General features: G+C 44.5%; 1 protein-coding gene across 1 annotated transcript; it reads left to right on the plus strand.

The window, feature by feature from the left end:
• Positions 1-27,911, plus strand: PRPF8 (pre-mRNA processing factor 8). The gene is made up of 43 exons (XM_037022738.2): positions 1-113; positions 319-429; positions 918-1,086; positions 2,094-2,258; positions 2,340-2,558; positions 2,687-2,899; positions 3,029-3,154; positions 3,249-3,354; positions 4,320-4,510; positions 4,641-4,760; positions 4,850-5,039; positions 5,166-5,285; positions 5,396-5,530; positions 5,909-6,038; positions 6,397-6,593; positions 6,722-6,928; positions 7,054-7,217; positions 7,372-7,498; positions 7,616-7,808; positions 8,083-8,270; positions 8,433-8,671; positions 8,894-9,040; positions 9,208-9,418; positions 9,610-9,726; positions 18,909-19,156; positions 19,255-19,434; positions 19,645-19,780; positions 19,894-20,063; positions 20,214-20,343; positions 20,463-20,609; positions 20,792-20,952; positions 21,247-21,438; positions 21,888-22,125; positions 22,259-22,387; positions 23,448-23,561; positions 23,643-23,816; positions 24,088-24,281; positions 24,995-25,234; positions 25,323-25,464; positions 26,700-26,840; positions 26,976-27,115; positions 27,230-27,432; positions 27,575-27,911. The coding sequence occupies exons 2-43, from the start codon at positions 330-332 to the stop codon at positions 27,727-27,729; spliced, it is 7,008 nt and encodes a 2,335-aa protein (XP_036878633.1). The 5' UTR covers positions 1-113; positions 319-329; the 3' UTR covers positions 27,730-27,911.
• Positions 27,912-28,000: the final 89 nt, after the last annotated feature.

The raw sequence follows: 28,000 nt of genomic DNA on the forward strand, positions 1-28,000 counted from the left end.
GCCTATTGGGCAGATTGCTGAACGCAGGTTGCGCACTTCCCTGCGGTGGGAACGCAGAGCGGACATAAGCTTGTCGCCATTGCGCTTCCAAGAAAACGGGTGTCTTTGTGAGGGTCTGTAGGGATGCGTGGTGGGCTTTAAGGACCGGGCTGTAGGAAGGGTGGTGCAGTCGGGCTGAGCGGTCAGTGGTTTTGGGCTTTGCAGGACTGGGCGTACTCTGAGCAGGGCAGGACGGCAGAACGGCAGGCCGGAGGTCTCGACGCCTTCGTGAGCTTGGGCCTGTTGCTTGTTAATTGTTTTTCTTCCATCGCTCTCCAGAATCTCCGGGTATGGCCGGAGTATTTCCTTACCGAGGGCCGGGCAATTCGGTGCCCGGCCCTCTCGCCCCGCTGCCGGACTATATGTCGGAGGAGAAGCTGCAGGAGAAAGGTGAAGAGCGCGTGCGGGCGCGGCGCCTGCGGGGCCGGAGACGTGGGGGGTGGGTGTGCGCGTGCGCGCAGCGGGTGTGCTCCCTTTCCCCTTTTGGCAAGTGTCAAAACTTGAGGTGTCTTTTCACTTATTAGCCCCACTTATTTTTTCGTCTGGTCAAGACTTTAAAAACGTCTGTTATTTGCAGGCACTGATCCAAGCAGTGGGAATACAAGATCGATGAAAACAGAAAACTTTCCATTATGGTGTTTAAGTTGTTAGGAGGGAGATAGTAAAAAAAAATGTAAGAATCTGTAGCCAGGTCAGTCAGTCAAAAAAGCTATGAAGGAAAAAAATAACGCAGAGTGAGATGACAGGAGGATTGGCCAGGAGTGCTCTGCTCTGTGCCCACTCCTTCCTCATACATCCTGACCCAAGCTTACTCCAGAGTAAGAAGTGGGCATGACGGGGCTGTGGGTGTGCAGTCCTTTACTAAGGTGTCTTTATAGCCCGGAAATGGCAGCAATTGCAGGCCAAGCGCTATGCCGAAAAGCGGAAGTTTGGATTTGTGGATGCTCAGAAGGAAGACATGCCCCCAGAACATGTCAGAAAAATCATTCGGGACCATGGAGATATGACCAACAGGAAGTTTCGCCATGACAAAAGGGTCTACTTGGGGTAAGGAACATCTGGAATCGTTTCATTCAGAGTTTGGCCTCTTTCCCTTTTCCCTGTCCCATAGGTTGCAGTCCTGGAGAACTGCTCTGTTACTGAGGCGGGAATCTTCTATGACAGCCCATCTTGATGGTTAGAAGAGATGGGAAAAAGACTAGGATTCTATGATAATTTCCAGATTTTCCGCTTATGTTCATTGCTGCCTTAATTTTTCTTCTTGATCTGGGACTGGAGTTTCTGGAGTTTCTGGAGTTTTAACTTATCCTGCTGATGCTATAAGATGTCCTTATCTTTGAATTAGTTGAAGCCCAGAGCAGGACACTGAGTTTGTGTTGCTTCAGTGACCAGAATTCTGAGGTTCAGCATTAACTACTGAGGCCTCTGTACTCCTATTTATCTGTGGCCCCAAGCTGACTGAGTACAGGTACAATGCCTTAACAAACCTTTTTTCCAAATGTTAGCTACTTAATGAACTGGTCTAAGACAGCCTTGGGGGTTTTACTTAAATAGCAAAAACATATATATATGTATGTAATATATAAATTAAGTATATCTGTCTATATGTATAGTATATATATATATATATTTATTTTGAGAACATTACTAGGGATATAGCAGTGAACTGGAAATAATGACCTTTCTGGAGCTTGCAGTCTAGTGGCATGACAAATAGTTACAGTAAAGAAGTATGGTGAATATTATATTGCTATTATTTATGGGAAGTTAAAAAGAAAATAGAACATGTGGTAGCCTAAAAGCTCTCTTTAGAGGGTCAGCTATTGATTTATAGGAACTGATACTCAGTGTCTTAGGACTGTGAAGTTTTTAAGAAGCATGGGGGAGGCAGAGTTCCTAGCCGTGGAGGGCCTGTGTGCTAGGTTTGGGAGTTTGGACTATAGGGTGGGGTTGTCTGTGGAATGTGCTGTGATACCATGTGGCTTCTCTGCATGTCACAGGTAGCAGAATGCCCTTCTCGTCAATTCTAATCCTCTTGTCTTCTGATGTTGCAGTGCCCTCAAGTACATGCCCCATGCAGTCCTCAAACTCCTGGAGAACATGCCTATGCCTTGGGAGCAGATTCGGGATGTGCCTGTGCTATACCACATCACTGGAGCCATTTCCTTTGTCAATGAGATTCCCTGGGTCATTGAACCCGTCTACATTTCCCAGTGGGGGTGAGAAGGACTGGAATATGGTCTCTGTGTGGTGGTTGGGGGGCAGTGGATGGAAACTTGTGTGACATTGTTGGTTTCCAGGTCAATGTGGATTATGATGCGCCGAGAAAAGAGAGACAGAAGGCATTTCAAGAGGATGCGTTTCCCCCCTTTTGATGATGAGGAGCCACCTTTGGACTATGCTGACAACATCCTAGATGTTGAGCCACTGGAGGCCATTCAGCTAGAGCTGGACCCTGAGGAGGATGCTCCTGTGTTGGACTGGTTTTATGACCATCAGCCACTGAGGGATAGCCGGAAGTGAGTGATGATTGGAATTGCCATTCCTGTGACAGTTTCAGAAGTCTTAGGCATCCTGGGAGAGCAATAGGTAGTATGGCTTGGTGAGCTAGTACACCTGCTTGACTTCGGTCTCTTTTTTTCCCTAGATATGTGAATGGCTCCACATACCAGCGCTGGCAGTTCACACTGCCCATGATGTCCACTCTCTACCGCCTTGCCAATCAGCTCCTGACAGACCTGGTAGATGATAACTACTTTTATCTGTTTGATTTGAAGGCCTTCTTTACCTCCAAGGCACTCAATATGGCCATTCCTGGAGGCCCCAAATTTGAACCCCTTGTTCGAGACATCAACCTACAGTAAGTTGGAGAGAGTAGGAGTTTTTAGGCACCTTGGGTTGAATAAAATCTAATCTTGATCCTTAAGGTTGCATTGTAGTTTCTACAACTAATAGAACAAGTCTGCTCATCCTTGATTTTGTACCTTAGGGATGAAGACTGGAATGAATTCAATGATATTAATAAGATCATCATTCGGCAGCCTATCCGCACTGAATACAAGATTGCGTTTCCTTACTTGTACAACAACCTTCCACACCATGTCCACCTCACCTGGTGAGAGCTAGAACACAGTTGGCGGGGAGAAGAAGGCTGGCATTTAGGTTGGGCCAGAGCAGGAGAACCATCGCTGACTCTTCTTTGATTTTAGGTACCACACTCCTAATGTTGTGTTCATCAAAACTGAGGATCCTGATTTGCCAGCCTTCTATTTTGATCCTTTGATCAACCCAATTTCCCATAGGCACTCTGTCAAGGTGAGAAGGGACATTTGACTTCAGTGCTTCCAAGAGAAATTTCCTGACAGTGACTAGAAAGTGTTACTAGATAAAAATTTAGGTAGAGGAAGACATGTTTTCCATCGTGTTAAGTACTTCCCTTGAGCTGTAACCTAATTTGAGAATTGAGCACTTGGTTCAAACCAGGTTATTGATTGGTATTATCTAGGTTTCTGTGATCATCCATTTGGGCTTACTGTTACTCCTTTGGGACCTCATAGTCTATTCTGGTCTGTTCCCATAGTGCTTTTCTGCTGCTTAAATCATTTTATTAAGGTATAATTTACATACCATGCAATTCCCCCATTAAAGTATATAATTCAGTCGTCGGTTTTTTACTTTATTCATGGATTTTCAGCCATCACCACAGGCAATTCTAGAATATTTTTTCATCACCCTTAAAAAGAAACCTTGTACCTGTTAGCAGTTACTTTACATTTTCCCAAAATCTCCCTTGCCTAGGAAAACTGCTACAGTCTGTTTTGTGTCTATAGATTTGCCTATTCTGGACATTTCATATAAATAGAATCATACTTGATATGTATGTGATCTTTTCTGACTGACTTCTTACACTTGAAATAATGTTCTTGATGTTGATCTATATTCCATTGTGTTCTTAACATAAGCACATCTCCTTGCTCAAGCCGTTTTTGGAGCTTGGGCAAGAGGTGATTGCAATGGTTACCTCTTACTGGGGCTCCTTTGGGAGGCCTTTGGTGGTGAGCCAGTTGGGGTGTGAGGAGTGATACTTGCTTTCCTGGTTGGCCTTGGCTAGTTCTTTGCTCTTTAGGCCTCCTCTGCCCTGGCCCTTTAGGGCTTCTCTTGTGAGGCAGCCCAGCCTCTATGGCAGATGCAGCCACTGCTTGGCCCCGGAGAGTTTCCCTCTCTTCCCAGTTCTCTGCCTAGATGTGCGGGAGCTGAACCCTTGAGGGTTCTTCTTTCAGAGCCAAGAGCCGTTGCCAGATGATGATGAGGAGTTTGAGCTCCCAGAGTTTGTGGAGCCCTTCCTGAAGGACACACCCCTCTACACAGACAATACAGCAAACGGCATTGCCCTGCTGTGGGCTCCACGGCCCTTCAACCTGCGCTCTGGTCGCACTCGCCGGGCCCTAGACATCCCCCTTGTCAAGAACTGGTAAGACTTCTCCCTGGGGCTATGATAGTAGATGTATAGAAAAAAGACTCCCATCTGGGTAAGCATGCAGCCTATATCAGAGTGGCTTGAAGGAGACATGAGCCAAGCTCTGGTTGGTATGTTTTCCCAGGTATAGGGAGCATTGTCCTGCTGGGCAGCCCGTGAAAGTGCGGGTCTCCTATCAGAAGCTGCTTAAGTACTACGTGCTGAATGCACTGAAGCACCGGCCCCCTAAAGCCCAGAAGAAGAGGTAAGATGCCTGAGGGCCCATGCTCAGACTTCCTTTGTTCCAAAGATTATCAGGAAGCTAACTTTCAACCCTTCTCATTCCCACCCTAGGTATCTGTTCCGCTCCTTCAAAGCCACCAAATTCTTTCAGTCTACAAAACTGGACTGGGTGGAAGTGGGGCTACAGGTTTGCCGCCAGGGCTACAACATGCTCAACCTTCTCATTCACCGTAAAAACCTCAACTATCTGCACTTGGATTACAATTTCAACCTCAAGCCTGTCAAGACGCTCACCACCAAGGTGCCTGCACTGGACCTTAAGGGTATCCTGGGCTTGAGGACTGGCTGGTTTTGCTCTTGCCTTTAGGTATACATCCAGTCAGGACCATTGCTAATGAATGTTTTTCTGTCTTGGCATTTTGTCAAGGAAAGAAAGAAATCTCGTTTTGGGAATGCTTTCCATCTGTGTCGAGAAGTCCTGCGTTTAACTAAGCTGGTGGTGGATAGTCATGTGCAGTATCGATTGGGCAATGTGGATGCCTTCCAGGTGAGGCTGTGGATCCCCAGTCCCTGCCCCAGATGGGGAAGCTGGGTGAATCCTGGGTGGACTGTGGCGCTAGTTCTAGCTTAAAACAATTGATGGCAATTGTGTTACAGCTGGCAGATGGGTTGCAGTATATCTTTGCCCATGTGGGGCAGCTGACGGGCATGTACCGGTACAAGTACAAGCTGATGCGGCAGATTCGCATGTGCAAGGACCTGAAGCATCTCATCTATTACCGCTTCAACACGGTGGGACCCTGCCCTCATATGCTCACTGTTTCTGATACACTTTTAATTTTTACATGTAGTCAGGGCTCCTCCCAGGGGTGTATTTAGAGAGAGGCTCTGAGTGTGTCATTGCTGATCTCTCCTAGTAAATCTCAACACTGTCCCCAAAAGTCCACCTTTAGGTCTAAAGAGGGAATCTCAGTACTGGTTTCTGCTTTAAAATTTCTCACTTAAAAAAAATTCTCATTCACTTCATTTTAGATGTTGAGATCCCAGAGTTTTTCTTTTTTCCTTTCATTGCCATCCATGGTGCTCTTCCTGCCCCGCCTCTGCCCACTTCTCTGTTGTTGTCTAAAGGAATTGCTAATTTGTATCCTTGGTTTCTGCTTGGCATCATAGGGCCCCGTGGGGAAGGGCCCTGGCTGTGGCTTCTGGGCTGCTGGCTGGAGGGTCTGGCTGTTCTTCATGCGGGGCATCACCCCTTTGTTGGAGAGGTGGCTGGGCAACCTTCTGGCCCGGCAGTTTGAAGGTGAGTGGTTTACTCTTTTATCTCCCCCTTATCATGTCAAGGTAGGTCATGTGTGTTCTGTTCAGTCCCCTTGCCCTTCTTTGAGGTTCTTGGGAGTCCCTTCCTGTTGGATTGCCTGGAAGTCGCATTTGCCCATGAGCCTGTCCTAGCATTCTGTGTCTTGGGCCTCTTGCTGGAGCGTTGAGGATATGGTGCTTTTTTGCAGGATGGAAGTTCCTCTGAAGTATGGTTGTGAATATCTTAGCAGGTTTGTCTTTTTGCATGTATTGGGCACATGGACACATTATGCCCACTGATTTCAGTGTGATTGGTTAGTGAGGGGACACGAAAGGACTTTTTAAATCACTTTCACTTCTAGGCCGACACTCGAAGGGAGTGGCAAAAACCGTAACAAAGCAGCGAGTGGAGTCGCATTTTGACCTTGAGCTTCGGGCAGCTGTGATGCATGACATTCTGGACATGATGCCTGAGGGGATCAAACAGAACAAAGCCCGGACGATCCTGCAGCACCTCAGTGAAGCCTGGCGCTGCTGGAAGGCCAACATTCCCTGGAAGGTGGGTGTCTCTCTCACTCTGAGGAGGCATAGAACTCATCTTCCTGGGATTAGGATTACCACTCCCAGACTCCATTACAGGGTCGTGTGTCACCCGTAATTTTCTCATCATGCCTTTTGCCCTTTCAGGTCCCAGGGCTGCCAACACCCATAGAAAATATGATCCTTCGATATGTGAAGGCTAAGGCTGACTGGTGGACCAACACTGCCCACTATAATCGAGAACGGATCCGCCGTGGGGCTACTGTGGACAAGACTGTTTGCAAAAAGAACCTGGGCCGCCTCACTCGGCTCTACTTGAAGGCAGAACAGGAGAGGCAACACAACTACCTGAAGGTTGGGCAGCAGGGCTGGGCTGGGTGTGGGAGGTGCGCAGGAGTGTGGGCTATCGTTGGGACCATGCCTTATTCCTGGAGGGATTGTGCTGTAGTGGGAGGCTAATTGTCATGGCTGCCTGGCAGGATGGGCCTTACATCACAGCAGAGGAAGCGGTGGCTGTGTATACCACCACGGTGCATTGGCTGGAAAGCCGGAGGTTCTCCCCCATCCCATTCCCCCCGCTGTCCTACAAGCATGACACCAAGTTGCTCATCTTGGCTTTGGAGCGGCTCAAGGAAGCTTACAGGTGAGGAGCAGAGTAGGTAGGTTCCTGTGGGAAGATGACAGCTGGGGGCATAGTGTCATTGCTGGGAGTCCGAGGGCAGAAGGTTTACCCTCTGTCCTTCTTGGGTTTGGCTCCCTCTTGGTTTTTCCATTCACCTTTCCTGTTGCCTTGTCAGTGTGAAGTCTCGCTTAAACCAGTCTCAGAGGGAGGAGCTAGGTCTGATTGAACAAGCCTATGACAACCCCCATGAGGCACTGTCCCGCATCAAGCGTCACCTCCTCACACAGAGAGCCTTTAAAGAAGTGAGTGAGATGCCCCCCAAGTTTTCTTTGGCTCTGCTGTTCGCTCATGGCGCTCATGGTGGCAGGTTGCCTCAGGTGATCTGCAGATTGGTGTGAGCCAGCTTCTCTGTCCCACAGGTAGGCATTGAGTTCATGGATCTCTATAGCCACCTGGTGCCAGTGTATGATGTGGAGCCACTGGAGAAGATAACCGATGCCTACCTGGACCAGTACCTGTGGTATGAAGCTGACAAGCGCCGCCTTTTCCCACCTTGGATCAAGCCTGCTGACACAGAACCACCTCCTCTGCTTGTGTACAAGTGGTGCCAAGGTAAAACTTCCCTTGGATTGCTCCTGATGAAAGAGGTGGATTGAGTTCTACATCAGAATTCTCATCCAGGTGGTAATATTTACTGTTGTTGACATGGTACCTGCATGTTGCAGGGAAGTAGTGTTGATGTTAACCTTAGCAAAGCTAACTCTCCCAGGGATCCAGATGAATGAAAGGAGTGGTAGTGTCTGCATTGTGGAGCGCGATAGTTTCTGTAGGCACTACCCGGAGGGAATTTCTAACCACCTGGATTCCTGTCTTGCCTACTCCTCAGGCATCAATAACCTGCAGGATGTGTGGGAGACAAGTGAGGGCGAGTGCAATGTCATGCTGGAATCACGCTTTGAGAAGATGTATGAAAAGATCGACTTGACCCTGCTTAATAGGTTGCTGCGACTCATTGTAGACCACAACATAGCTGACTACATGACAGCCAAGAACAATGTCGTCATCAACTATAAGGTGTGTCTTGGGGTCAGGGTAGCAAAGAATTTGTGGGGGTTGGGCTAGTCTGGCCCCCTGAGTTAGAATTTGTTAAGGGGAGAATGTAAGAGGATAGGACCTGGAGAAGCTTGAGATGTGGCTGTGGCATAAGAGTTGTTAAGAGTTAAGTCTCTCTTCTAGGACATGAACCACACGAATTCATACGGTATCATCAGAGGCTTGCAGTTTGCCTCATTCATCGTGCAGTACTATGGCCTGGTGATGGATTTGCTTGTGTTGGGACTGCACCGGGCCAGTGAGATGGCTGGGCCCCCTCAGATGCCAAATGACTTTCTCAGTTTCCAGGACATAGCCACGGAGGCTGCCCACCCCATCCGTCTCTTCTGCAGATACATTGATCGCATCCACATTTTCTTCAGGTGAGTGCTCGCCTGGCTTCTTAGCCTTACGGGCATTGAGGACTATGCCTGTGTCTGGCCTGGGAAGGTGGCCATTTTGCCTTAGTTGACCTGCTGGTGGGTGAAGGCTCTAAAATGGAGTGAAATCTGAGGGACATGGGGGTCAGGGGTGGGTTGTGGAGCTGTGAGTTTCATGGCTTTCCAGTGCATTTGGGCCTCAGCAGTGTACCTTGCCTGGTGTAGGTTCACAGCTGATGAGGCTCGGGACCTGATCCAGCGGTACCTGACAGAACACCCTGACCCCAACAATGAGAACATTGTTGGCTATAACAACAAGAAGTGCTGGCCCCGAGATGCCCGCATGCGCCTCATGAAGCATGATGTCAACTTGTGAGTATAAGTTGGGGCTGTGGGGGTTAGAAGGACATCAGCCTGAGGCATCCAGAGAACAATTAGAGGGATTTATGAGGTTGTGTCCTAGGTAAGATATTACCAGTCCAGCTTTTGAAGGGAAGTTCTGCCAGGGGACTGATTGACCCTGTGTTTTCTGTGGGCAGGGGTCGGGCAGTGTTCTGGGACATCAAGAACCGTCTGCCACGGTCCGTGACTACAGTTCAGTGGGAGAATAGCTTCGTGTCTGTGTACAGTAAGGACAATCCCAACCTGCTGTTCAACATGTGTGGCTTTGAGTGCCGCATCCTGCCTAAATGCCGTACCAGCTATGAGGAGTTCACCCACAAGGATGGGGTCTGGAACCTACAGAATGAGGTACGGCCCGGAAAGGGGAGTAGGAGTAGCATTGCCATACTGTACCTCCGAGGAGAATGGGGTTGAGGAGCAGCAGGACACCGTATCAGTCAGCCTTGTTGGGTGGGCAGGGCTTAGTGGTGGTCAGAGGTAGTCCTTGGTCCTGTGGCAGTACTGGAGGGAGACAGATTAACCTTGACCTTGTGGCTTAGGTTACTAAGGAACGGACAGCTCAGTGTTTCCTGCGTGTGGACGATGAGTCAATGCAGCGCTTCCACAATCGTGTGCGTCAAATTCTGATGGCCTCTGGCTCTACCACCTTCACCAAGGTATGCAAGGCAGTCAGCCCCATCTCCCTCAGGTCCATCTCATATCCCTTTAACTCTTCCCTGGTTTACTGTCCTTTCTTCTCAGCTCTGCTCAGTGTACCAGTCTTCTCCATGCCTTGTGGTACAGCAACATAGAGTGTCAAATCAGTACAGCTAGTTTCTGAGAACTCCCTGGAGGAATTCTGCGGCCTACTCCAGTGTGGTTGTGCTGACTGTAAGTTAAGGCCAGAGTAGAAGTTGGATTCTGTGTTAGGTGGTTCACATCTTTGGGGAAGGTGGATTTAGAGGAACAGGATGGGAGATCAGGTGTGGGGAGTACTGCCGAAGTCCAGATAAAAATGATAAGAGTGGTGAAAGTAGAGGTAACGAGGGGAACAGATTTTAAAGTAGTTAGCAGGTAAAATCAGCAGAGCTTCATTTTGGAGGGATGCCAGAGGGAAAGGAAGAAGAAATAAAAAAACATTCAGTTTTTGGCATGCATGACTAGCTGTTGGTACCACCAAGTGGAAGACTTCAAGAAGAAAGGCAGGCTTAGGAGAGAAGTTAAATGAATGTAGTTTAGAATGTAAAAACATTGAGGTTCCTGAGAACATTCAGATGGAGGTGTCCACCAGGCGTTTAATTGTATCATGTTTCTTCAATTCCAAGATAAATGTGTGTGTGGATTTATTTTTTTTCCCCTTAGTGGTGCTTCTTAAATTGGTGCTCTCTTAGATTTGGTGAAAAATACTATGAGTTTGAAGCTCCAGGGAGAGGAATGATATGAGAAAGTAAGAGCAATAGAGAAAGTAAGACATCCTGTAGGATGTCCAGGTGAAGATTCCATGCAGTCAGAAGCTTGGAGAGAAGATGGCTGGGTTGAAGATGTAGATTTAGGAGTCTGTCCACACAAAGGAGGTGGTTGAAAGCTCAAGAGTGAGCCAGATTATCCAGGGAGTGTAAGGAGTGAGAAGAGCCCAGGGATGAGTTTGGAACTATAGTGAAAGCTGAGCAGCAATGTGGCCAGACTGGGACATCGTCGGGTCATGGGAGCCAAAGCTGTCAGGAATTGGGGTGGACACTTAACAGTGTCAGTTGCCCAAGTGTGTTTCAGTTAGATAAGGCCTGAAAAATGTCCATTGGATTTGACAGTCAGGACGTCATTGGTGACCTTAGCAAGAGATGTTTTAGAAATAGCCAGAATAGAAGCCAGATTGCAGTGGGCAAGTCTTTATGGAAAGTGAGGGAGTGGAGACAGCGAGGACTGTGAATTTTCCAGAGCTGGAGTAAGAGGAGGAAGGACATTAGATGCCACCTAGAGGGAGGTAGAAATCAAGCCAGGTATTTTTAAATGGGAGTGACCTGAGTTATGTTTAAATTAAGAAGGAGCCAGTGGCAGTTTAGAGTGTGGTAGACAGGTGTGGTAAGTGATGGAACAGTGTTCCAGAGGAGTTGAGTAGGGGTAGAGTGGAGGGGCGAGCAGAGGGAAACATCCCTGAACCTAATAGGAAGGTCTGGATAGATGTGAACATAGAAAAGTTTAGTGGGAAGTTATATAACAAATCTCAAATTTTTTCAGCTTTACCTGGGCTGGAGTGAGGGGCATGTGGTGTTGGACTTGAACACAGTGGTTAGGGAATGATATGATTGTGTACTCGGATGGGTTTCAAGAAAATGAAGATAATTATCTTGCTGCTCAGTGATTGGATGGAAAAAGTGGATAGGTTATCGTGGTGATTTAGGATTGAGGTTTTGCCAGAGGGCTGTTGTGGAGTTGTAAGGAATTGGATGCAGGAAATCAGCGTGCTGGCCTCATCAGGATCCTGGATTCTGGGAGGGGAGAAAAGGAAGAGGCCAATGGCCTTGGGGAAAAGACTAGGAATCAAGAATAGATGTGTGAGAGTTTAGGGCCTGAGTAATGGAGGACTATCAGGGTTTAGGAAGGCAGCTCGGGATACTGGTTAGAAGCACAGATTCTGGAGTCAAACTGTGTTTGGATCACAGCTCTCTGCATTACTAGTTGGGAACTTGGCCAAAGTCATCCACTTGGGGTCTCGGTTCCCTCATCTGTAAAATGGGGATATTGCTATATTACCTAGCTCCAAAGGGCTTTTGTGAGAATTAAATAATGCATATAGTAAGCTTTATTACTTGATGAATTGCTTAATAAATGTTTGGTCTCACTTAGAGGGATCAGAGATTATGATCAGATGATAGAATATTGGAATTTGTTTCCTGAGGGTTAAGGTAAAGCAGTTATTTTATATATTTTTTAATAAAGTATCATTGATACACAATCTTACAATTGGTTTCAAACATTACAACATAATGGTTTAACAGTTACCCATATCATTAAATCCTCACCCACTGTAGTGCAGTTACTATCTATCAGCGTAGAAAGATGTTACAGAATCACTGAGCATGTTCTCCATTATCCCCTGCCCCTCCCCTCCACCCCAACCCCTCCCCCATAATAACCACTAGTCACTTCTCAGTGTCTGAGTCTACTGCTGTTTTGAAGGTAAAGCTGTTCTTGTAATAACATTTCTTGGTCTTCCAAGGTTGACTGGGCCTTATGGCCCTGTTCTTGTCCTCTAAGATTGTCCTTCTCCTTGTACTCTTATCACTAGTGCCCACCACTTCACGTGCTCCCCCGATTCTTGCTTTAGGTAATGCAGTGCACTAGCCCAAGCTTGGAGGCAGGACCCTTCTCTTCAGTCCTAGTTGTAACTGAAACAAGGCTAGAACATTTAAACAAGACTTTGATGAGCAGGTTCTGTAAACTGAATTTGCCTCCTTTATAAAGACTTAAAGGCATAATATGTGCAAAGTTCTTAACCGTGGCACCTAGAACATACAAGTCACTCACTATTGTTTTCCTCCTTGCCTTCCTCCATCCTCAGGAACTTCTGTTCTTAAAGGAACATGGTACCCCTTGGGAATCCATACTTAGTTCCCTCCAGGTTAAAGCATTGATAACTACAGCAGAACTTGTGTGCTCTGTGATACGAACCATGCAACTGGCAATTCCAAGAACCAGATAGTCAGAGCTTATTAAGACTCAGGCGTGTGTTTGCCTTTACCCCCAGATTTAGTCCATTCTGGCCCCTGGCCCACTGTGCTGTAGGTGTGCTGCCTTGGTTGTTTCATCCTGAACACAAGCCAGATGCTCATTGTAGCATTTGTGATTTTTGGTTCAGGCTGTTAACCTCAAACTCCACAGTCCCTTCATCCTGCCTGCCTAAGTACTACTGTTTGCTCAAGGCAATTTCTGTAACTTCAGCTAATGTGATCTTTCACTTCAGTAATTGTCCAGAAAACATTCCTCACTTAGTCATGATTATGTCATTTGGCATTTTTGGTTTGCTTTCTTTTTTCATTGATCTTTTTGAAGAGCCAGCTTTAGTTTCATTGAGTTGCTTTTTTTCTTTTTCATTGATTTCTGCTCTTACAGTATCTTTCCTTTGCTTACTTTGGGTTTAATTTGCTCTTAGTTTTCTAGTTTGTTAAGGTAAAGGTTAGATGATCAGTTTTGGACCTTTCAGTGCTGTAGATAATGCTGTAAATTACCCTCTGAGCACTGCTCTAGCTGCTTCCCTCAAATTCTGATAGGCTGTTTTCATTTTCATTCCATTAAAAATATTTCTAGGTCCCTGCCCAGCAGACACCCCATCTTGCAAGATCGTCATTAAAGCCTCGCTCCGCTGTTAAAAAAAAAAAAAAAAAAATATTTCTAATTTCCCTTGCGAGTTCTTGTTTTCACTCATAGGTTATTTATGCTTTTTAGAAATAGGCTCTTTAATTTTCAAGATTTTGAAAACTTTTTATTTTTCTGCTGTTAGTTTCTAGTTTAATTCCATTAAGGTCAGAAAACACTCTGTATGATTTTACTTTTTTCAACTATTTTAAGACTTGTTGTATGATCTACCATTTATGGTCTGTCATGGTGACTGTCTTGTGTGAACTTGAAAAGAATTTGTATTCTGCTGCTGTTGGGTAGTGTTTATAAACGTCAGTAAGGTCCCGTCTGTTGTGTTCAAGTCTTCCTGTATTTTTCTGTCTACTTCTATTAATTACCGAGAGAGGAGTGTTGAAAATCTCCAACTACGGTTGTGGATTTCCCCACTTAGGTCGATCCCTTTCCTTTTTTTCTTCAGAGACACTGTTACGCTAACTTTATTAAAGATTACAGCCAAGATTATAGCATAAAGAAAGCCACATGACATTTTTCAAGAAAATTCTATCTATACTTTTTGAGCATGGAAGAAGGTCTGAAATTTAGGCTGCTCTGGTATCTTTAAAATATTTAGTTGAAGTCTAGTAAACATAATGTTACTCATGTAATTGCAGATTAAAGGTACCAAAGTATATAAATAAAGAAATAAAAAGAATGCAGCAGCCCAGTTAAAAAAAAAATTTAGTGGAAACAAATTTACCTATGTAACGATTAGATTGTGATTGTTTAAAAAGGCAAATAGTCAAGACATTTTGTTGAACAGAGCCTAATTGGTTCACAGATGAAAGCCAACAAGGAATCATCCAGGATATTAGCAAGTTTAGGGGAGGGAGAGCCATTGCCTTGATACCAAATGCAAACTAACAAACCTTTTGTCCGAGGAGCATGGATCTGTCTGGGTGATGGCCGAGGAGTGGAATGCTGTATCATGTTCCTGAAGAGACAGCTGGAATTAGAAATGGGCACTGCAGTTATCAAACACACAGACACTTCTATAGATACAGGCAACTCTGTTGATAGTCCCAAAAGGAATATGTATTTGTCATACCCTTGGGCATAATTATATGATTTTTTTTTTTTCAGTCTTATGCTTGAATGGGTCCGTCATTTCTTGCTTCATTTATTTTGGAGCTCTCTTATTTGGTACATAATATATTTAGGATTATTATGTTGTCTTAATGAATTGACTCCTTTATTATTATAAAATGTCCTTCTTTATTATTGGTAATATTCTGTGCTCAGAAGTCTATATTTTGTTACCAATAGTGCTGCTCAAGCTTTGTTTTGTGTTTACATGGACATCTTTTTACATCTTTTGACTTTTAACCTGTGTCTTTATAAAGTTAATTTCTTATAGACAGCACATAGTTGGATCTTTTCTTAAAAATGTTTTTGAAAATTTGACAGTCTTTGCCTTACAAAGTCTAAATATTACAAGTTTAATATAACAGTATAGTTAGGTTTAAATTTGTTACCTTGTTTTTTATTTATCTGCTTTTTTTCCTCTTTTCCTACTTTCTTTTGGATTAGTAGTTTTTATTATTTTAATTTCCACCCTGCCTATTAGCTACATTTTTTTTTTTGGTATCATTAATCTACAATTACATGAGGAACATTATGTTTACTAGACTCCCCCCTTCACCAAGTCCCCCCCACATACCCCATTAGTCACTGTCCATCAGCATAGTAAGATGCTGTAAAATCACTACTTGTCTTCTCTATGTTGCACAGCCTTCCCCATGCCCCTCCCCCCACATTATACGTGCTAATCATAATGCCCCCTTTCTTATTCCCCCCTTTCCCCTCCCTTTCTTGGGTTCTGTGATTCTGCTGCTATTTTGTTCCTTCAGTTTTTCCTTTGTTCTTATATTCCACATATGAGTGAAATCATTTGGTACTTGTCTTTCTCTGCCTGGCTTATTTCACTGAGCATAATACCCTCTAGCTCCATCCATGTTGTTGCAAATGGTAGGATTTGTTTTCTTCTTATGGCTGAATAATATTCCATTATGTGTATGTACCACATCTTATTTATCCATTCATCTACTGATGGACACTTAGGGTGCTTCCATTTCTTGGCTATTATAAATACTGCTGCGATAAACATAGGGGTGCATCTGTCTTTTTCAAATTGGGCTGCTGCATTCTTAGGGTAAATTCCTAGAAGTGAGATTCCTGGGTCAAATGGTATTTCTATTTTGAGCTTTTTGAGGAACCTCCGTACTGCTTTCCACAATGATTGAACTAATTTACATTCTCACCAGCAGTGTAGGAGGGTTCCCCTTTCTCCACAACCTCACCAACATATGTTGTTGTTTGTCTTTTGGATGGTGGCCATCCTTACTGGTGTGAGCTGATATCTCATTGTGATTTTAATTTGCATTTCTCTGATGACTAGCGATGTGGAGCATCTTTTCATGTGTCTGTTGGCCATCTGAATTTCTTCTTTGGAGAAGTGTCTGTTTAGCCCTCTGCCCATTTTTTAATTAGATTGTTAACTTTTTGTTTGTTGAGGTGTGTGAGCTCTTTATATATTTTGGATGTCAACCCTTTATCGGATCTGTCATTTATGAATATATTCACCCATACTGTAGGGTACCTTTTTGTTCTGTTGATGGTGTCCTTTGCTGTACAGAAGCTTTTCAGCTTGATATAGTCCCACCTGTTCATTTTTGCTTTTGTTTCCCTTGCCCTGGGAGATATGTTCATGAAGAAGTCGCTCACGTTTATGTCCAAGAGATTTTTGCCTATGTTTTTTTCTGAGAGTTTTATGATTTCATGGCGTACATTCAGGTCTTTGATCCTTTTCGAATTTACTTTTGTATATGGGGTTAGACAGTGATCCAGTTTCATTCTCTTACATGGAGCTGTGCAGTTTTGCCAACACCAGCTGTTGAGGAGGCTGTCATTTTCCCAGTGTATGTCCATGGCTCCTTTATCATATATTAATACAGTTTTTTTTAGTTGGTTGCTCTAGGATTTATAGTATACATCTCTGATTTATCACAGTCTACTGTGGCCATTAGTCTACTACTGATATTATTTCATATATAGTATGAGAACCTTACAATAGTATACTTCCATTTTCATTTTTTGTAGTATTTTTGTCATATGCTTTAATTGTACCTGTATTATTAACATAATACTTAATAATTTTGTTTTGCTTTGTAAAAAGCTTATGTCTTTTATAGAAATTGTAAAATGAGCAAAAATGTCTTTACATCTTACTCACATACTTAATATTTCTAGTGTTCTTCATTACTTTGTATAGATCGAAATTTCCATCTGGTATTATTTTCCTTTTGTTTGAAGAATTTCCTTTTATATTTCTTTTAGTAAAGGTTTACTGGCAATGAATAGACTCTGCTTTTGTTTGTTTGGAAAAGTATTTATTTTGTCTTTGTTTCTCTTAACATAAACCATTATATTCTTCCTGCAGTTTCATGTTATTAATTCCATCAGTGTATTTTTTTATTTCAGATATTGTTACTTTTATCTCAAGTTTCCATTTGGATCTTTAACATCTTTGTCTCTCCTCATTTTGTTTTTCTTCATATACTTTTGCATAATTGTAAGATTTTTAATGGCTGTTTTAAGGTCCTTGTTCACTAATTCCATTGTCTGTGTGTGTGGGTCTGTTTCTGTTGACAGATTTTTTTTCTGGGTATGGGTAACTTATTCCTACTTTGCACAGTAAATTTTGATTGAATGCTAGAAATTGAAAATTTTATATTGTTGATTTTTATGGATTTTGTTATATTCCTTTAAAGGCTTTTAGGTTGTATTCTAGTATGCAATTCATTAACTCGTGGATTAGTTTGATCCTTCTGGGGCTTGCTTTTAAGCTTGGTTATGGAAAATCCAGAGTACCTTTCATTCTGTGGCTGGTTTACCTCCACTACTATGTTGATAACTTTCTGGGAACTCTACCCAGTTACCATTTATTACAAGGTATCTCTGCTTGGGCTAATGGGGACACAAACTGTTGCCAATCTTATATGAGCTTGTGAGACTTGTTCAACTTACTCATCTCTGGTGATTCTTTCTCTGACCTCAGAGTTTTACCACATACAAATTGGTACTCAGCCAAAAACTTGAGAGGATCCATTCATGGATCTCCAGAGATCTCTTTCTGTGTGTCTTCCTTCTCTCTAGTACTTCTGTCCCACAGATTCTAGATGTGTTGGGCCTCCCAAACTCTAGTCCTTTCTCTTCAATTCAGTGCAACTGTTGGACTCTGTTTCCATTATCAACCTCCATGTATGTGGTGGAGCTTGAGAACTGCCACTAGGCAATAAACTGGGGTAGTCATGGGGCCCACTTCATGTTGGCCCTTTCTCAGTGGTCAGTCTGTACTGCCTATTTGTCAGTTATCTGAAATGCCATTTTTTTTGTATCATTTAATTTTCTAGTTTTGATAGTGGGGAAAAATTTCTGTGGCCTCATTAGTTTTTATTCCCTCCATTAATTTTTAATAGTTTCTATTTTCTCTTCTGAACACAGTATTACTTACCATATTTCATTCTATTTTAGCAGTGTTTATATTGCCTTAATGCATTTTTTGTTGATATGAAATTCATACTTTTAAAGTGTATAAATCAGTAGCTTTCAGTATGTTTATAAAGTTGTGCAGTAATCACCACTGTCTGATACCAGAACAATTTCATCACCCCACAGAGATACTCTGTGACTCTGTGCCCACTAGCATGCACCCAGCTCCCCATTGTAAAACGATCCTTCCACCTCTGGCAACCACTTACCTGTTTTCAGTCTATATTGGTTTGCCTGTTCCGGATACTTCGTATAATTGGAATCATATAATGATATGTGGCCTTTTTTTAATCTGACTTTTTTAACTTGTATAGTATTTTCAAGATTAATCCACGTTGGAGCATGTATCAGTACTTAGTCCTTCTAATGGCTGAATAATCTGGTATGTGGATATACCACATATTTGTTTATTCTTTGTCAGTTGATGGACATTTGCTTTTTTTTTTCCCCCACTTCTTGGCTATTATGAGTAATGCTGCTCTGAACATTTGTGTACACATTTTTATATGGACATATGTTTTCATTTCTCTTGGATATATACCTAAGAGTAGAATTTCTGGGTCATATGGTAACTGTTTAACCTTTTGAGGAACTGCCAGGCTGTTTTTCAAAAGTGGTTGTACCATTTCACATTCTTATCAGCAGTATATGAGAGTTCCATTTTCTCCTCATCCTAGCTAACAATTATCACTGTCTTAAAACCATTCTAGTGGATGTTAAATAGTATCTCATGATGGTTTTGATTTATACACATTTCCCTTATGACATGGAACTTAAATCTGTCTTGAGAACTAGGGAGAATATGACTGACTGGATCAAGTAGTGTCTCCTGCCTTTCCTTGCAGCTTATGTGCTTTTTCTCCTTTAACCCCTCCCCCCAAATGGCTCATCTGTAATTCTTTCCCACTATCTTCAGATTGTGAATAAGTGGAACACAGCTCTTATTGGCCTTATGACATACTTTCGAGAGGCTGTTGTAAATACCCAGGAGCTCCTGGACTTGCTGGTGAAGTGTGAGAATAAGATCCAGACACGTATCAAGATTGGCCTCAACTCCAAGATGCCAAGTCGGTTCCCTCCTGTTGTGTTCTACACCCCTAAGGAGTTAGGTGGACTGGGCATGCTCTCAATGGGCCATGTGCTCATCCCCCAGTCTGACCTCAGGTAGGACTTGACTGAAAGTCTTGCTAGACCCCAAGGGAAGCAGGTGTTTCTTTATTTTTAGGCTTTATTTTTTCTGATCTTGGTTCTGCCCCTAACAGGTGGTCCAAGCAGACAGATGTAGGCATCACACACTTTCGTTCAGGAATGAGCCATGAAGAAGACCAGCTGATTCCTAACTTGTACCGCTATATACAGCCATGGGAGAGTGAATTCATTGACTCTCAGCGGGTCTGGGCTGAGTATGCACTGAAGAGACAAGAGGCCATTGCTCAGAACAGGTGGGCATCCTGGAGGGCATACCAGTCCTGTTGGAGGTGGGGAGGGAGGACCTTTGGGCCTTGCATGGAGAGCAGGAGTGGGATATGCCATATTTTATGGAGACAAGGAAGTAGTTCTTGTTCTCCATCTGACTCTGTTTATCCTTGGCCAGGAAGAATGCTGAATTCTTAATACGGGTACATTTGATTTTGATCTTTTTTCTTTGGCAGACGATTGACCTTAGAAGATCTAGAAGATTCATGGGATCGTGGCATTCCTCGAATCAACACCCTCTTCCAGAAGGACCGGCACACGTTGGCTTATGACAAGGGCTGGCGTGTTCGAACTGACTTTAAGCAGTACCAGGTACGTGGAGGGCATCGTGGAGGAATTTTCCTTGAATTAGGTGAATCTGTGGATGTGCTGGGAACCTGGGGCAGTAGGCACCCAGAAGCTTGACTGCCTACCTTACCATCTAGGTTCTGAAGCAGAACCCTTTCTGGTGGACACACCAGCGGCATGATGGGAAGCTCTGGAACCTGAACAACTACCGTACAGACATGATCCAGGCCCTGGGTGGTGTGGAAGGCATTCTGGAACACACACTCTTCAAGGGCACTTATTTCCCTACCTGGGAGGGGCTTTTCTGGTGAGGACTCTCATCTCCCCTTATAGTGGCCCTCTGAGCTCATTCCTTCTATATCTCTGTATTCTACTTTGGTGTTTTCCCAAGGAAGTCAGGAACTCTCAGGGAGATGGCAGACATCACTTTACCTACCTAATCTCTTCTGCTTCCCAGGGAGAAGGCCAGTGGTTTTGAGGAGTCTATGAAGTGGAAGAAGCTAACTAATGCTCAGCGATCAGGATTGAACCAGATTCCCAATCGAAGATTCACCCTCTGGTGGTCTCCAACCATCAACCGAGCCAATGTGAGTGTGGTTGGTAGACATGGGAGATGGGAGGCTAAAAACAAATGTTTCTACTTCTTAGTTAAGTCTTGAGAACCAAAGTGTCTTGATCACTAATGTTACTCTCTCTTTCTGGTCAGGTGTACGTAGGCTTTCAAGTGCAGCTGGACCTGACAGGTATCTTTATGCATGGCAAGATCCCCACACTGAAGATCTCTCTCATCCAGATCTTCCGAGCTCACTTGTGGCAGAAGATCCATGAGAGCATCGTCATGGACTTATGTCAGGTGGGCTGGGTTTGAGGGGAGAAAATGCCACAAAAAGTCAGGCCAGCTTGTTCTCTTGGGTGTGGGAAATACACTGGCGAAGCTCTGAGATTGAAACGTCTGTTGTGCTGCATTTGTTCTACAAGCCCTCAATCTAGGTGGGCCTCTATAACTAGTCGCAACCTTTCCACCTTTGCCTCCAGGTGTTTGATCAGGAACTGGATGCATTGGAAATTGAGACAGTGCAAAAGGAGACGATCCACCCCCGGAAGTCCTATAAGATGAACTCATCCTGTGCAGATATCCTGCTCTTTGCCTCCTATAAGTGGAATGTCTCCCGGCCCTCATTGCTGGCAGACTCTAAGTAAGTGCCTTACAACCCAGTCCTGAGTATCCAGGAACCCTTAGTCATAGTGTTCTTCTGCAGGACTACTTTAGAAATTGTCTCTGCCTGCCTTTCTTAGATCCAGTGCTGCTCTGGGTCCTGTCAACATTCTCAACCAGGTCGTCTGTTTTTCTGGGGGGCCTTGCTGATCTGGTACAGGCAGGGGGGTTGGTTTTGAGATTTAGAGTGATTGACAGTTCTTGTGGTCTGGGGACATTGGTTGTGCCAGTGGTTTCCTGGAAGCCTGGATTCCTCACCCCTCTTCACCCTCAGGGATGTGATGGACAGTACCACTACTCAGAAATATTGGATTGACATCCAGTTGCGCTGGGGAGACTATGATTCCCATGACATTGAGCGCTACGCACGGGCCAAGTTCCTGGACTACACCACAGACAACATGAGTATCTACCCTTCGCCCACAGGTGTGCTCATTGCCATTGACCTGGCCTATAACCTGCACAGGTAAGTTGGGGCTCAGAAGCATGTATTTTCCATCTGCCCCATACTTGAATGTACACACTTTTTTTTTAATGTTTGGTCATAACTTTTTTTTTTTAATTTTTTTATTTTGGTATCATTAAATTACAATTATATGAAGAACATTATGCTTACTAGGCTCCCCCCTTCACCAAGTCCCCCCAACATACCCCTTCACAGTCACTGTCCATCAGCATAGTAAGATGCTATAAAATTACTACTTGTTTGCTCTGTGTACACACATTTTTTAGTTTGCCTAGGTGAGGTGAGATTTGACCCTTTCCTCCTCTGGGTCACTGGCTCTTTTGTTCCCTGCCTCTATGTACATGAGCAGACACTTGTCAGCCTTTTTTTCCTTGAAAGAGTGGTGGTTTGCCCTGTTTCTGGGGCTCCCAGCTGGGTCTTCACTGTTCTTGTCTCTTCCACCCTCACAGTGCTTATGGAAACTGGTTTCCAGGCAGTAAGCCTCTTATACAGCAGGCCATGGCCAAAATCATGAAGGCAAACCCTGCTTTGTATGTGTTACGTGAACGGATCCGCAAGGGGCTGCAGCTCTATTCATCTGAGCCCACTGAGCCCTATCTGTCCTCTCAGAACTATGGTGAGCTCTTCTCCAACCAGATCATCTGGTTTGTGGATGACACTAATGTCTACAGAGTGACTATCCATAAGGTGAGAGAGAAGCAATTGAAGGGTGTGGGGCTCTTACATGCTTAAGGGACGGTAATAGGCCCAATGCTTGCATATTGGGATGAAGGCAACATGGTTGTGTCAAAGCCATGCTAACTGATACATCATTCTTTAGACCTTTGAAGGGAACTTGACAACCAAGCCCATCAATGGGGCCATCTTCATCTTCAACCCACGCACAGGGCAGCTGTTCCTCAAGATAATCCACACATCTGTGTGGGCTGGACAGAAGCGTTTGGGGCAGGTAAGCAGGTTAAAGGATAGGCTGAAGAACATTGCTGCCTTTCATTTTTAGGTGTGTGGATGGGAGGGGGGAGGGATTTGTAGGCCGTGAGATGGGGGTGGGAGGGGATCTTTGCTTGATCTCTTTGAAAGTTTGAGGGAAGCGTTTGGGGCAGGTAAGCAGGTTAAAGGATAGGCTGAAGAACATTGCTGCCTTTCATTTTTAGGTGTGTGGATGGGAGGGGAGGGATTTGTAGGCCGTGGGATGGGGGTGGGAGGGGATCTTTGCTTGATCTCTTTGAAAGTTTGAGGGCATCTCATGTACTCTTCCCTGAATTATTTGGGACATATTCTATAGGACGTGCAAAAGTATGTGAGGTCCTTCATTACCTGCCAGCTGGTCTCTCTGCTTCCTGAGTCTCCCCATCTCTAACCTGTCTTGAGCAGGGCTACCAAAATCATCTTTCTACAGGGAACAAGCCTTCTTAAAATGTCATTTTCACCAAATCTCTTCTCTACTCAGACACTTTGGTAGCCCCTTCCTTTTTGCTTAACTCTTGCTTGGCTTCCCAGACACTGGCTATCCGGTCAGGCTATAACCTGTCCAGCCACAGTCACCGTTTTATAGCATGTTTCCTCTTATATAGTCCAGGAGCCTGGTATCCCTGAACCCTGATGCTTATCTCCACCTCTTTGGCTCTGTTCATGTACTTTATTCTAGAAGGAACTCTGCTCTTTGTAATCACAGTCTTACTCATCTGTTAAGACCTGTTTCTTTGTACAGTTATGCGGCTTTTTATGACTTCAAGCCTTAATTTCTTTTTTCCCTGGCATAGTATATAGTATATAATCAAATCCTGGCTTGTGGCATTGTATAAGTTTTGTCTGGCCAGCTACATTGAAAAACCCTTTTGGGCAAGGCCATTTGACACTTTTCCTGTACACCCCCACCTCCAAAGTACCTAATATTCAATAGCAGTGTGCAATAGGAGCATAGTTTGATTATTTTAAGACTAGGATCTCCTGTTCTAGTTGACCTGGGAGGGTGGAGACAATTTCCATTTCCTTCTCTTGCCTTTTAGTTGGCTAAGTGGAAGACAGCTGAGGAGGTGGCTGCCCTGATCCGATCTCTGCCTGTGGAGGAGCAGCCCAAGCAGATCATTGTCACCAGGAAGGGCATGCTGGACCCACTGGAGGTGAGAGGTGGATGAGGTAGAAGAAAAGAGGGATGAGACTGCTGGATTGTGTTTCTAATCTTGCACTTTATCATGTCTCAGGTGCACTTGCTGGACTTCCCCAATATTGTGATCAAAGGATCAGAACTCCAGTTGCCCTTCCAGGCTTGTCTCAAAGTAGAAAAGTTTGGGGACCTCATCCTTAAAGCCACTGAACCTCAGATGGTTCTCTTTAACCTGTATGATGACTGGCTCAAGACTATCTCATCTTATACGGTATGAAACCACCTCATGTAGGGAGTCACTCTTAGAGGAGTGATTTGGGACCACAAGAAGATCCACAGGCGCCATGTGGGGCATTTTCACATCTTCAGCCTGTGAGTGGGATGGTGACTGTGCTGTGCATATGAAGCTGAGTCATGGTTGGGGGTGGCATTCAGCACCTTAGAATTTGAAATCAGTTCTGGATTCCCTGAAGGGGTAGGCTAGAGGAAAGGAGAAGAGCATCAGGTGGCTGACCTCCCCCATGCTGCCACGTCTCTTCCAGGCTTTCTCCCGCCTCATCCTGATTCTGCGTGCCCTGCATGTGAACAATGACCGGGCAAAGGTGATCCTGAAGCCAGACAAGACAACTATTACAGAACCACACCATATCTGGCCCACCCTGACTGACGAGGAATGGATCAAAGTGGAGGTGCAGCTCAAGGATCTGATCTTGGCCGACTATGGCAAGAAAAACAAGTAAGCAGTGGTAGGGAGAAAATAGAAAGTCCAGGAAAGTTAATATGAGTGGCTCAGTATGTTTTCTGGGTTTTTTTAAACATTCAGGCTCAGAAGTTTTTCAAGAAGTTATCTTAACGATGCTGTAGTAGAGATACAGGTAATGTCTTCAGATAGTGTAGGAAGTGTCCATGTTTTGGGACATCGGTCTGATGCTTGGGCACTTTCTTGGTGGAGGCACTGTTGCCATTTGAGGAGGGCATTTCTTTACTGACCATACGTTACAGGAAGTTTTACCATCCCAAACCCCCAGGTACCACTGCTGACCACACACACAGACACACCTTCCTCCCTATCTTTGTGGCAACTAAAAATTTCCATAGATTTCTAGATATCCCTGAGGGTGACTGATAATACCAACTCTAAGAACCTGTTCTAAGGTTTCCATGTTTGATAATAACTGGCACTTTTTATTGGAGAAAAGTGGGACGTATGGATGCTGAATGGGTGTGAGCATGTCTGAAAGGTGCACATGCACAGGACAGTCCTGGGATGTGACAATCTTAACCAATATTAGGACATTTCCACTTCACACTTCATTTGCAAGTATTACTTGAGGATTGTCCGGAGTAAGCATATAGGCTCCCCTGTACCACCAAGTTACACTTTTGTCATTGAGGCATAAGTGACCAAGGGGAAGGTATCCTGTGGTGTGACTTACACTGTCCCCACAGCGTGAATGTGGCATCCCTGACACAATCAGAAATTCGAGACATCATCCTGGGTATGGAGATCTCGGCACCATCACAGCAGAGGCAGCAGATTGCTGAGATTGAAAAGCAGACCAAAGAACAGTCCCAGCTGACTGCGACACAGACCCGCACTGTCAACAAGCATGGTGATGAGATCATCACCTCCACCACCAGCAACTACGAGACCCAGACGTTCTCATCTAAGACAGAATGGAGGGTCAGGTACTGTAGGAGCAAGGGGCGGGGAAGGTCTATGGGTCCCTCCTGAGGTGCTTGGACTGAGACGTGCCGACATCTTGTCTGCTTTTAGGGCTATCTCTGCTGCCAACCTGCACCTACGGACCAATCACATCTATGTTTCATCTGATGACATTAAGGAGACTGGTTATACCTATATCCTACCCAAGAACGTGCTAAAGAAGTTCATCTGTATATCTGACCTTCGGGCCCAAGTGAGTAAGTGTGTTCAACTAGGCCACAGTGTAAGCCCAGCATTTTTGTACCTGAAACTCACCTGAGGTTTTCAGGAATTTGAGGTGCTGGTTTCAAGATTGATGAACAATTGTATACATACATAAGGATAGCCTAAACAGCAAGGAAGGTTTTGGCCTCCACCAGATATCAAAATGTCATAAAGCTATGGCAGTTAAGAGAATGATATAGTACTGGCCTAGAAGTTACTGGAAGAGAATAGCATATAGTCAGAAATAGATTCATGGGTATATAATTAACGTGGTGTATCAAATCTGGGATCATTGGAACAATGTGAGTGGACCTAGGGGGTGTTACTGCTAAGTGAAATGAAAGAAAGACAAATACCATATAATTTCACTTACATGTGGAATCTAAAAAAAAATAATGATAATAATAAGCAAATAGATTCATAAACACAAAGAAGAGACTAGTGGATGCCGTAAAGGAAGGGATAGAGGGGATAGGCGAAATAGGTGAAGGGGACATAGAAGTAGAGTATTAGAAGAAAGTATTTATTACCTGATTGTTGGAATTAGCCTTCTTGAACAGGACACAAAACCATAATCAAAACAGGAAGAAAATATTTGTGTAACTCTAATATGTAATGAACTGAGATCTAGAACGGAATTCTCAGAAGTTGATTTTTTAAAAAGGTAAGTGTAGAAGAATGGGCAAAGAATATGAAGTTAGTTCAGAAAAGGAACTACAAATGGCAAATACCTATGAAAAGATGCTCAATTTTATTAATCAGAGAAACTCATTTTGTAAAACACAAATTGGAGTCTTGGGTTGGTGAATTTTTAAAAAGATAGTTAATATCCTGTGTGAGTGAGTTTACAGGTACACAGGTCCTCTTACTTTGTTGATGACATACAAGCTCTGAAATACTACCTGGTCATGGCTTTAAAGATGTGTTCAGCTCGTGAAAATTTGTGAGCTGTGTGCTGTGGCTCATTTGTTGATGGATACTGTATTTTAAATCACCTGGGGAGAGTGTGTGAGCAGTGCAGATTCCTGGACCCCACTGAGATTCTGATGTGGTTAAAGTCTTAGATGAGGTCCATAAGGAACAAGCACCCCACGTAATTCTGATGCAGGAGATTCTGACCGTATTTTGAGACTGTTATTTTATGTAAGGGAATGAAATACAGGGCTAACAGCCCAGAATCTGACACTTAAGAGTTATTTTGGTTCTTGATCCTTTCATATCTAGATTGCAGGATACTTGTATGGGGTGAGCCCTCCAGATAACCCCCAGGTGAAGGAGATCCGTTGCATCGTAATGGTACCACAGTGGGGCACTCACCAGACTGTGCACCTGCCTGGTCAGCTGCCCCAACATGAGTACCTCAAGGTCAGTGGGTTGTGGGAGAACAGGCACTTTCTATTGTCTGAGTGGTGGAAGGAAGGCAGCTGTGTTACTTTCATGGGTGGGTTTCCTGTCTGCAGATAGGGCTTCAAGTAGCTTTTCACTGTTCTTTGCCTATAGGAAATGGAACCCTTAGGTTGGATCCACACACAGCCCAATGAGTCACCGCAGCTGTCACCCCAGGATGTCACCACTCATGCCAAGATCATGGCTGACAACCCATCTTGGGATGGTGAGAAGACCATTATCATCACCTGCAGGTGGGTTTGGTCCCCTCTCCTTCGGAGGAAGTATTGGGAGGGTGGGGCATGCATTGAAGGCCAGGACCAAGAATGGTGGCCTGAGCTCTGACTCTGTCCGCATCCCTCTTCCAGCTTCACACCAGGCTCCTGCACTCTGACAGCCTACAAGCTAACCCCCAGTGGCTATGAGTGGGGTCGCCAAAACACAGACAAGGGCAATAACCCCAAGGGCTACCTCCCCTCCCACTATGAGAGAGTCCAGATGCTGTTGTCAGACCGCTTCCTTGGCTTCTTTATGGTCCCTGCCCAGTCCTCTTGGAACTACAACTTTATGGGTAAGTGGGGGAGCACAGGGAAGTGGGCTTGGGGTAAGGTCATCACCCTTAGCCTGTAGGGCCTCACTCTGGTTTAGAGATGGCCCAGGCTGGGTGAGACACACGGACCTTGCTAACACTGGACATTTCCTTCTACCCCAAGGTGTCCGGCATGATCCCAACATGAAGTATGAGCTGCAGTTGGCAAACCCTAAAGAGTTCTACCATGAGGTACACAGACCCTCCCACTTCCTCAACTTTGCCCTCCTGCAGGAGGGTGAGGTCTACTCTGCAGACCGAGAGGACCTCTACGCCTAGTTGTTTCCTCACCTCCTGCTTCAGACTCCTCGAAGGCTGGAGCCTTTTTGCCCTGTAGACAAGCTGATGACATTCAGCAGCTTGGCCCCTTTCTCCTCTATTTTGTGATTGTTACTGTGGTGTTGACCTTCCTAGTGGCTTGTAATCCTGAACAAAATATAATAAATTTTGTATAAATAGAAGTTTTTTGTTTTTATTCCCAGAACCCAAATTCTGGGTGTAGGGATGGGGGGCTGAACATGTTCACAGAAATGTCCTGGGCTCAGCCTTG

The sequence above is a fragment of the Manis javanica genome, chromosome 4 (genome assembly GCF_040802235.1).
Source record: "Manis javanica isolate MJ-LG chromosome 4, MJ_LKY, whole genome shotgun sequence".
In the NCBI taxonomy this organism is placed as follows: domain Eukaryota; kingdom Metazoa; phylum Chordata; class Mammalia; order Pholidota; family Manidae; genus Manis; species Manis javanica.

Excerpts from the sequence above, each read along its gene's own strand:
- PRPF8 (XM_037022738.2), top strand. The coding sequence starts at position 330 with ATGGCCGGAGTATTTCCTTACCGAGGGCCGGGCAATTCGGTGCCCGGC. Across the intron at positions 2,259-2,339 it reads GTCTACATTTCCCAGTGGGG|GTCAATGTGGATTATGATGC; the intron begins GTGAGAAGGACT and ends GTTGGTTTCCAG. Across the intron at positions 7,809-8,082 it reads TGTGTACAAGTGGTGCCAAG|GCATCAATAACCTGCAGGAT; the intron begins GTAAAACTTCCC and ends CCTACTCCTCAG.